We start from the raw sequence: 10382 nt of genomic DNA on the forward strand, positions 1-10382 counted from the left end.
AGTTGTTTATAGTTATTTATTATTTTTAGAATCAATTTAAACTGTTTCGTATAGTTTCTGTTTATAGTTTATTAGGTAAGAATAGTTTAAGGGCAATGCTACGTCTATTTAAAGTCTTGCTAACAATATTACGAAAAACATATATGTTCAAATATCATTGGAAAACAGCCATCAAGGCCAATAGGATGTTGGAAGATCACCATATAATTTGACTTATAGTTTCTTATACTATACAATGTCATCATGTGTACATGCAGCATCTTTAAATTAAATGTTAAATTAAAAAAATGTATTACAAGGTTTGGCTTTTTTGAGAGAAAATATTATTTTTTTATTGTTTCTCAATGTTTACCTAATGTTTTGAGCATTCATGATATGACAAACACTTATATGACTCAAGGAACTATTTGACATGTAATTCTCTAATTCAAAGGAATTTCACATAACCATGGCTTTGTAGGTGACCAAATATGGATAAGAGTTGGATGCTACTTAGGGATAGGATGAGTTCCCAGTATCGAGATGGGGTGAAGGCTTTTGTTCAATTTGCAATGATGAATGTAGAGCCAAATGATAAGATTCGTTGCCCATGTATGGACTGTTTGAATTGTGAACGACATACTTGTAAAATTGTGGAGTATCATTTAGTTGTGAAAGGGATGTCTCCTTCTTATAAGACTTGGGTGCATCACGGGGAATCTGTTCCCATGAATCAATCTCATGCATTGAATAATGACAACCACAATGACTTTGGAAGTGTTGGGGATAGAATGGAAGCAGAGACAGGCGAAGATCAAGATGAAATCCTAAATTTGTTAGAAGATGTTTACATGGGGACTACCATAAATGATGATGAAAATGAAGAGGATGAGGAGGAAGGTGACAATGACAATGACAATGACGATGATGTGGCTAACAATGTTGAAAAAGAGGGCATGCCCAACTTTAACAAATTGTTGAATGATGCTCAAAGAGAGTTGTACCCTGGGTGTCGTAAGTTTTCTCTTTTATCATTTGTTGTTAAGATGCTTCATGTGAAGGTGTTGAACAAGTGGAGCAATAAGTCTTTCAACATGTTGTTGGGGATATTAAAGGACCTTCTACCGGTAAGTGATCAAGTGATTCCATGGACCCTTTATGAAGCCAAAAAATTCTTACGTGCCTTAGGCTTAGGATATGTGTCGATTCATGCATGCAAGTATGATTGTGCACTTTTCTGGAAAGAGAATGCAAATTTAGAGAATTGTCCGATTTGTCAAGAGTCTAGATACAAGTCGAATTATGGAAAAGGTAAAAAAGTTCCTCACAAGACCTTAAGATACTTCCCGTTGACATCAAGGTTGCAGAGATTATATATGTCGAGAAAAACAGCAATAGATATGAGATGGCATAAAGAGAAACGAGTAGATGATGGGATATTGAGACACCTGGCTGATGGTGAGGCATGGAAGGATTTTGATAGGCAACATCCTTTGTTTTCCCAAGAGAGTCGAAATGTGAGGTTAGGGTTGGCCACTGATGGTTTCAATCCTTTTGGAAACATGAGCAACTCGTACAGTATGTGGCCTGTGATTTTTATGCCTTACAACTTGCCTCCTTGGAAATGTATGAAACAAGCATTTAGTATGCTGTCATTACTTATCCCTGGACCACAAGCACCAGGGAGAGATATCGATGTTTACATGCGACCATTAATTGATGAGTTGAAGGAGTTGTGGGAAGATGGTGTACTTACTTATGATGCCTCAACTGAATTAAGCTTTCAAATGCATGCAGCTGTTATGTGGACAATTAATGACTTTCTTGCATATGGAAACTTGTCGGGATGGAGTACGAAAGGGTATTTGGCTTGTCCCACCTGTAACAAAAATGCTTCCTCACAACGGTTGAGAGGTAAGATAGGGTACACAGGCGCTCGTCGTTACCTGCCTGATGACCACCCTTGGCGAAGGAGTCGACTTTATAATGGTAAGACTGAGTTCCTGTCAAGACCTTTACAGTTATCAGGGGAACAAATCTTAGAACAATTGGATTCAGGGACATTCAAACCATTTGGAAAGCATCCAACCAATAAGAAAAGAAAAAGGGAAAATCCAGTATTGAATTGGACAAAAAAAAGCATCTTCTTTGAGTTGCCATATTGGAAAACACTTAAACTCCGACACAACCTCGATGTTATGCACATAGAGAAGAATATATGTGATAGTTTGCTTGGAACATTACTGAGTATAGATGGGAAGAACAAAGACACAGAAAAAGCACGCATGGATTTGGAAGATATGAAAATAAGGAAGGAGTTGCACTTAAAAAGGCGTGCCGATGGATCTTTTGAAAAGCCCCCAGCATTGTACACTTTGTCCTCAGATGAAAGATATGATTTTTGTGAGTTTTTAAAGTCAATTAAGTATCCTGATGGTTATGCAGCAAACATCTCAAGGTGTGTGAACACAAAAGGTGATAAGTCAACAGGCCTAAAAAGTCATGATTGTCATGTCCTCATACAGCGACTTCTTCCCATTGGAATGCGTGGATATCTTCACAATGATATTTGTGTTGCATTATTTGAGTTGGGAAATTTCTTCCAAGAGCTTTGCTCGAAGACATTGAAGATGAAGAATTTGGAAATATTAGAAGATCGCATAATATTCATACTATGCAAGTTAGAAAAAAATTTCCCACCAGCGTTTTTTGATGTGATGGTCCATTTGGCGATTCATTTGCCGCGTGAAGCCATTCTTGGTGGACCTGTGCAATATCGGTGGATGTACCCCATTGAAAGGTACTTACTAACTTATTAAAACACTAGAATACTTAAATTGTAGCACAACCTGCATTTGTATTTATAAAAATGTGAGTGTGTGTGTGTGTAATAAGATTATTCTATTGTTTGTTTCATAGGCTGCTTGGAACTTTAAAAGGATATGTTGCAAATCGAGCTCGTCCAGAAGGTTCGATCACAGAAGCTTATGTTGTCAAGGAGTGTCTCACATTTTGCTCAATGTATGTGGGTGGGATTGAAACTGTATTTAATCAAGAGGAACGGAATGTCGATGTTAGTGTGCATGAGTCAGGGTTAGAGGTCTTCGCCCAAAATGTTCGTCCTTTTGGGCTAATAACAAGGGTTTCTAACGTGTCTCAAAAAGAACGTGAAATGGCTCATTGGTTTGTCTTGAATAATAGCCTCGAGCTTGACCATTATCTAGAGTACGTTCTTAATCTTCTTTTTTTTTTTTGTAGAATTATGTTTTCAATATAATATGTTACTTATGAATCATATGTTTGTAAGTAGGCAACACAAGAATCTTTTAGAAAATGAAGGTGTACGTGACATCACAAATAGACAGAAAAAAGAATTCCCCAAGTGGTTCAAAGAACATGTAAGATATAATCCCAAACTTTATTCAGCTACACTTATATGAATACTAACATAATGATTGAAATTGATGTCGTTATGTAGATGAACCAATTACGAGCTCAAGGATTACCAGTAGCAACTGATGATTTGTGGTCATTAGCAAATGGTCCTAGTGTGAATGTTAACTTGTATTCAGCTTGCATTTCCAATGGTGTTCGATTTCATAGTAAGGATCGTGATAGTAGTCATAAATGCCAAAATAGTGGGTTAGTTGTGGAAGGGGAGCATGAGAGACAAACAATTAACTTTTATGGGTACTTGAATAGAGTGTGGGAGATGCATTACTGTAGACACCCCATTTTTGACCGACCTTAAGACTCAGACGTCGCCAATTGAGCGCTTGGTGATGTTGCATAATGTGCTCGTTCAGAAGTTTCAGAGTCGCGGCCGTAAGCCCTGCCTCCGGACTTCCGAACCCTTTTCTGTGCCTTGTCTCGGTTTGCGAACCAGACTCGGTTTTCTCTGTTTCTTTTCCTGAAGGGAGGGAGAGGTCCCATAGACCATCTCTCAATGTCCGTAGGCTACATTTGGTGGCCGTAGGCCATTTTGCCCATTTCGGAGTCCGGTTCCCGGTTTTCGGAGCCGTCAGGCCGTGTGCCTCGGTTCGGGACTGCTTAACCATCTCCTATTGCTCTGATTTTTGGCATACATCTTATTTCATCCATTTTGAGGGACACTGGGGGCTGAGAAACCCACTTCGAGGTCGAATACAATTTTCGGTGCTTAACAGCCCATTTCCGGGACCCCGAACTGCGTGTTTTGGCTCCGGAACATTCGTTTTGCAACGGTTTTCGCTCATTTTTGGCAGGTACCTCTGTTTTATCCCGAGGAAGGTCACTGAAGGGTGGGAGGCCAGCAATTGTTGCAGCAACCAGTTATCTCTCCTCCCGAGCCTCCCGGCGCCCGTTTTTCGCACTTCCGGGCTAATGTTGAATACCTTAGAGCTAGCGTTGCCAACTTTCAACCACGTATCTGTGATCTACACACCTGAGAGGCCCCTAAAAGTTCATGGCCGGCCATTAAGGTCACCTGACCCTTTTGACCCCTTTCTTCCGGGCTAATGTTGAACCTCTTGGACCTTTTTTCTTGAACTTTGAACCACATATCTGTGATGTACACACCTGAGAGGCCCCTAAAAGTTCATGGCCGGCCAGTAAGCCAACTTGACCCTTTTGACCCCCTCTTTCCGAGCCATTGTTGAACCCCTTGGGCCCACTTTCTTGGAATTTCAATTACATGGTTGTGTTGTACACACATAGGGCTACCTCCCCAATACCTGGCCGGCCAGAAAAGCTGGTTGACCCTTTTGACCCCTAGCCGGCCGGCTAGGGGGTGTGGCCGGCCGGCCACCTCCAGCAAAAGTGAGCGGCCGGCCGTGCTCTCCTCACTGTACCCTTTCCAGCTGTGGGGCAATATCCCCCAGATATTTTCTGTATCCGGGGGATATTTTGGGAGAGAGGATTCCTCTCCAACTCACCCCCCTTTTACACCCCTTTCTTGACCTTATAACCAGCTGAGGGTCTTCTTCATGAGGGTGAGAAAAATTCTTCTCCAAGGACAAACCCTAAACTCCATTGTCTTCTTCTTCAATTCTTCAAAAAACCCTAAGTCTATAATCTTCATTCCTTCTACACCACCAAGCTCCACCACCACCATCTCAATTCCAGCAGCTAGGAGGGATTCTTGAAGGCTAAAGAAGCTGCAAATCAACCTAAGAAGTAACAAAAGCTTGGATCTTCAAGGGTAAGTTACACTTTGATCCTTTTGACCCTTTCCTTTGATCTATTTCTAAGCCTCATTTCTTTTTGGTTTCAAGCTTCGGCCCTAACTGAAAAGGGCCATATTTTGAGCTCATATTCACTTATCATTAAGGGCTCAACCCTGTTTGAGCCCTCCATAATACACTTGCTTCATTGACCATCTTGTATGTCATAATTTTGCATGCTATTTTTGACCCATGAGCAATTTATTTTCGAGCATGTTGTAAACTGATATGAGGCATATTTTGAGCCCCTCTTCAACATTGGAGAAGGGCTCAACATTGTTTGGTGTTTCCATATGTCACTTGTAGTTATATCCCCTATTTAGCCCCATTTTTGCATAAATTAATAGCCCTCTTTGCTTCTGTTTTTGGACCTTGGTCCTAACTGAAAATGGTCTTATTTTGGCCTATACTTCATGTTTCATTCACACTTTTTTTCTGTTTGGTGATTATTTTATACACTTCATGTTTTAGCACCTTTTGAGCCTTATTTTGCATCATATTTTTAGCATGTTTGTATACTGATTTTGAGGCTGCCATGTACTGTAAATGTTCATATTTTTGGTCCATCTTCAGTGTTGTAGAAGGAAATTTTTCAGTTTGAGTTTTTCTTATACCACTTGCTTCATTACCCCTCTTTTGGCCCCTATTCTTGCATGCTATTTTCGCCATACCTATACTTGCTGTTTGGCCATGTTTATAACTGGAAAAGTGCTTATTTTGGGACTGTCTAGCTTCTGTCTTTGCATTGCATGTCCATGTTGTGCATGTTTAGTATGGCTATAGGCCATTTCGGATGCCTAATGTTGCATTTCGGGTCATTTCCTTGAATTTCATGTCATTTCGCTTCATTTCGGGACTGTTTTCCCCCATATTTTGTTGCTGAAATTCCATTAGCATGCTTGCATATCATTTTTGCTATGTTTCATTGCATTTTATCATTGCCTCGGTTTGCGTGCCCGTGTGCACGCATTTCGAGACACTCCGTTTTTATCCGCTGGCATCCGATGTGAGTGTGGCTGAGGCTCTCTCATGTTGGTATAAACCCACTTGTCATTTCCATGCCATTTCATTGCATTTTATCACTGCCTCGGTTTGCGTGCCCGTGTGCACGCATTTCGAGGCACTTCATTTTCATCCGCCGGCATCTTATGTGAGTGTGGCTGAGGCTCACTCATGTTAGTATAAGTCCATATTGCATTCTGCATGACATTCGCATCGCTTTCGCATTGCCTCAGTTTGCGTGCCCGTGTGCACGCATTTCGAGGCACTTCATTTTCTGCCACTGGCATCCGATGTGAGTGTGGCTGAGGCTCTCTCATGTTGGTATAAGCCCATTTGTCATTTTCATGTCATTTTCATATCATTGCCTCGGTTTGCGTGCCCGCGTGCGCGTACTTCGAGACACATATCATTGCCTCGCGTGCCCGCGTGCACGTACTTCGAGACACACATCATTGCCTCGGTTTGCGTGCCCGCGTGCACGTACTTCGAGACACAGATCATCGCCTCGGTTTGCGTGCCCGTGTTCACGCACTCTGAGGCATCTCATTTTCATAGCATTCTGCATTTTCTCGGTTTGCGTGCCTGCGTGCACGCATTTCGAGGCTTCTCATTTCATAGCGTTGTGCATGTCAGGATTGTATCTTAGCTGCATTTCATGCATATCATGCATATTGCATCGTGTCCGGAATAGGAGTTAGCCCGGGCACGGGAAACGAGGTACATTTCGTACTCCGAGTGACGGAATGTGTCTCAATTCCCCAGTCACCGACACTCCGGATTATCCATGATGGAGTTAGGTTTTAGCTGTAGTTTCATGTGCATTCATCCTATATTGAGTTGTGCATTTCGACTCCTCGGCCATCATGCCTCGGTATGCGTGATTGGTGGCACGAGGATCGAGACATGCATATATTTGTGCAAATACATTGCTATGCCCCTTTCCTGCTCTCTGTTGCAGCAAAACCAGGAATCAGCAACTTTCCGGGACTTGGCACGCTTTTCAAGAATAACAGGTGTAAACAGAGGCTAATTGGGGCATTCCGGTGGATTTCCGCGCAAGACAGTCCGGACATGCATCATCCATCAGAAGCAAGACAGCCCCTGGCTTGCACGCCAGTTTATTTGCTTTCTAGTTAATTCATTAATTAATTAGAATTCTGTAATATTTTGGACTGTAATATTCTTTTATTTTGGGGACTGTAATATTTGGACTGTATTACTTATTCGGACCCTCCGAGTGAGGGCACAACTGTAATAAGTGTGGGTGAGTGTGATGTATGTCTTCCAACCCCACGTCTTTCTCCCTTTTATTTATCCGCTTTTGATGGTTAGATTAGGGCATATTTCAATTAGCATACAGTATGACAGCATGTTTGCATCATTCATCTGTATTACATGCATCGGGCTCGGCGCATCATACTAACTGCATTGTACTTTCAATTCCAAGTTGAATACATGTTAGTTGTAGCATTTCATATGCCATCTTAGAATAGCCGAGCCTACTATAGTTGCATTTTGCATGTGTTGCATTAAGCATTTTTGTATATTTAGGATCATGCATGATTTCTAATGTAGTTTCTGTTTTTGGCTTGGAGTACTCGGTAAGCTTTATGCTTTAGCATCCTTGCATGCGTGTGAATGAATGCCATGATAGCATGCTTACCATGAGGCTATGTGCTTATCTGATATATCTGCCTGAATGTCTGTGGGTGAAGGTTGGGTTATCTGAATTGGAATGAATCATCAAAATGTTTCAAGCCTACCTGCGGGTAGCAAACCATTTTCAAAAACAAACATGAAATGTTTTGTTCCAATTCGGGCGACCCAGTCTATATTTGTATGCTGTGAGCATCACATAGTAACCTAGGCTAATAACCGGAATAAGAACTCACAATGTTTTCAAAAATTGATATCATGGTTAGTAGAGGCCGGTCTATGACCGGGCGAGCGGGGGTGCTCACGAAGTGACCTTCCCCAATCGTACCCAAGTTCCCAAGCCGAGGCAACTTTGGTGATGACGGACACGTGGCCTTTTGGCACCGAGTCAGGGATTCCTAAATTTCCCAAAATAAAATATTTAGGTGGCGACTCTGTATCTGGCAAAGCAGTCCATGTTTGGCACTTCTTTCAAAAATCAGTTTTCCTAAAACGATTTGCCGGATTTGGACTCTTTGGTTCAGATTTAGAACCGTGACTACGAAAAGTCGAGTCCGAGCTGTAGCGAGGTCCCCCCGCGGGCTTGTCTACAGTTTCTGGCGACTCCGCTGGGGATTTAGAGAATTTGACTCGAACTCATGATATCTGTTTTTGACTACGCTTGTGTGTTTCTTTGCATTGCATTTGCATTGGTGCGCCTAGGACACCGTGTTTGCCATCTGCTATTCCTGAACGGTTTGCCGGAGGCTTGTCTTGTCAAGGCATGACCATAAGGCTGACCGGTTGTCGGCTCTGCCAGTATGGGAACACAAACCCCGGTTTTACCGGGGCACCCTCTTTGACCATTCGACCTAGTGCATATTCGGATCCATAGTGACCATTCTAAATTAGGACAGGTTGCTTACCCGTTTATAGGTTGTTTGAAACCGCTGTGTGCATAGTGAAACCCTAGCTCCTGACAAAATAGGACAGGGAAACCCTACCCCAACATAGGGGTGTTTTGGCTCTCACTTATCTGTTATGTGCTTTAGAGTGCGTCTCTACAGGAATGCACGTATCGGCATATGAGTTTGAGTATCAGGCCTGCGGGCATCAGTTCAGTATTGACAGTATCAGGCCTGCGGGCATCAGATCAGTATACAAGTTTGAACAAGCCTGCGAGCACCAGTTCAATATTGACGGTATTAGGCCTGCGGGCATCAGCCAGTATTTGAGGATTAATCATCTGCGGATATCAGATTCTGTGTTAGGGGACAGTGATACAGGGATAATAACCAGTGTTCGAGGACAGTATGTTATTCAGCTTTTTGACTGTGTGCCCGACTGTGTGTCTTGCATTTTATTTTAAGCTGTTGTGCTGTCCGTTTATCTGTTTATTTATTTCCTGTTCGCTTTATTTATCTTTTGCTAGGTCAGTTTTAGCACGATTGCTTCCAACCCAACAGGCATTCCCCAAGCACCTTGGACACGAGGTCGTCGACTCCACCGATCTGAGGATCTAATCGACGGACAGCCAGTGTTCCATTCTCTACCCCCTGTTACAAGAAGGAAGCAGAGAAAGCGCAGTATATCTGAGCAGAGAGCACCAGAACAGTGGTATCCCCCGTTAGTGGACAGTTGGATTGAGATCCCCATTGAGTCAGATCTGCCAGTAGTTCAGACAAATCGAAACAGTATGACGGCACCGACAGGAGTTGAGGAAATGATGCGCCAAATGCAGGAAACTATGCGGGCCATGCAGCAGGATGCTGTCCGCCGAGATGAGCTTGCTAAGCAACAAGCTGAGATTATGACCCAACAGGCTGAGCTTATCACCCGACTGCAACAACAGAGCACAGCATCTGCTTCACACCAGATTCCTCCTCCAGCAGGAGCCCCATTACCTGAGAAGGCTCCTGTTATTCAGGACGTCCCTCCTAACACCTAGAATACCGTACCGGCTGTCCAAATTCTGCAAGAGGACACGAGTCTTCCAACGGGGCCTGTCCCGCCCCCGATTCCACCACAACTGTCCAAGGTCCACACATCCAATCACCCGGACTCTCCATCCGAGGTCGAGGTTGATCAAACAGCTCTGAAATTGAGCAAACTGGAGAAGCTTTTCAAAAAATCCCAAGGGACTAAGGCTATGCCGGATATCGGAGATGGATATACCGAGAAGGCCGTAACGCTCCCCGATAGGTTCAAAATGCCACAAATAGACCGTTTTGACGGGACTGGTGACCCCATGGTCCATATCCGACTATTTGCGGATGTCTTGCGGCCAATGGGCCTTACACGACAACAGAAGCTCTCATTATTCGGCCGAACCCTGTCGGGTGTGGCCTCCCATTGGTACGCAAGATTATCGGATGAGGTGAAGAAGAATTGGGACGAGATGGCTGAGGCCTTTGTCACACAATATTCGTATAACACTCAGATCGAGATCACAACCCGTGATCTTGAAACAACAAGGCAAGAGCCTAAGGAATCTTTCTCGGACTTTGTGATCCGATGGAGGGCAAAGGCGTCGACGATGACTTTAAGGCCCACTGACAGAGATCA

The 10382-nt window shown here is 43.1% G+C and overlaps 1 protein-coding gene across 1 annotated transcript; it reads left to right on the forward strand.

The window, feature by feature from the left end:
- The first annotated feature begins 470 nt into the window (after window positions 1–470).
- On the forward strand, window positions 471–9765 carry LOC145818254 (uncharacterized). Its single transcript, XM_082912896.1, has 5 exons — window positions 471–2779; window positions 2899–3204; window positions 3290–3377; window positions 3458–3682; window positions 9580–9765. Exons 1-5 carry the CDS (start codon window positions 471–473, stop codon window positions 9763–9765), a joined length of 3114 nt encoding a protein of 1037 aa, XP_082769022.1.
- Window positions 9766–10382: the final 617 nt, after the last annotated feature.

Source organism: Camellia sinensis, unplaced genomic scaffold (assembly GCF_055761805.1).
Source record: "Camellia sinensis isolate YWXY unplaced genomic scaffold, ASM5576180v1 Unanchor6, whole genome shotgun sequence".
Classification (NCBI taxonomy): domain Eukaryota; kingdom Viridiplantae; phylum Streptophyta; class Magnoliopsida; order Ericales; family Theaceae; genus Camellia; species Camellia sinensis.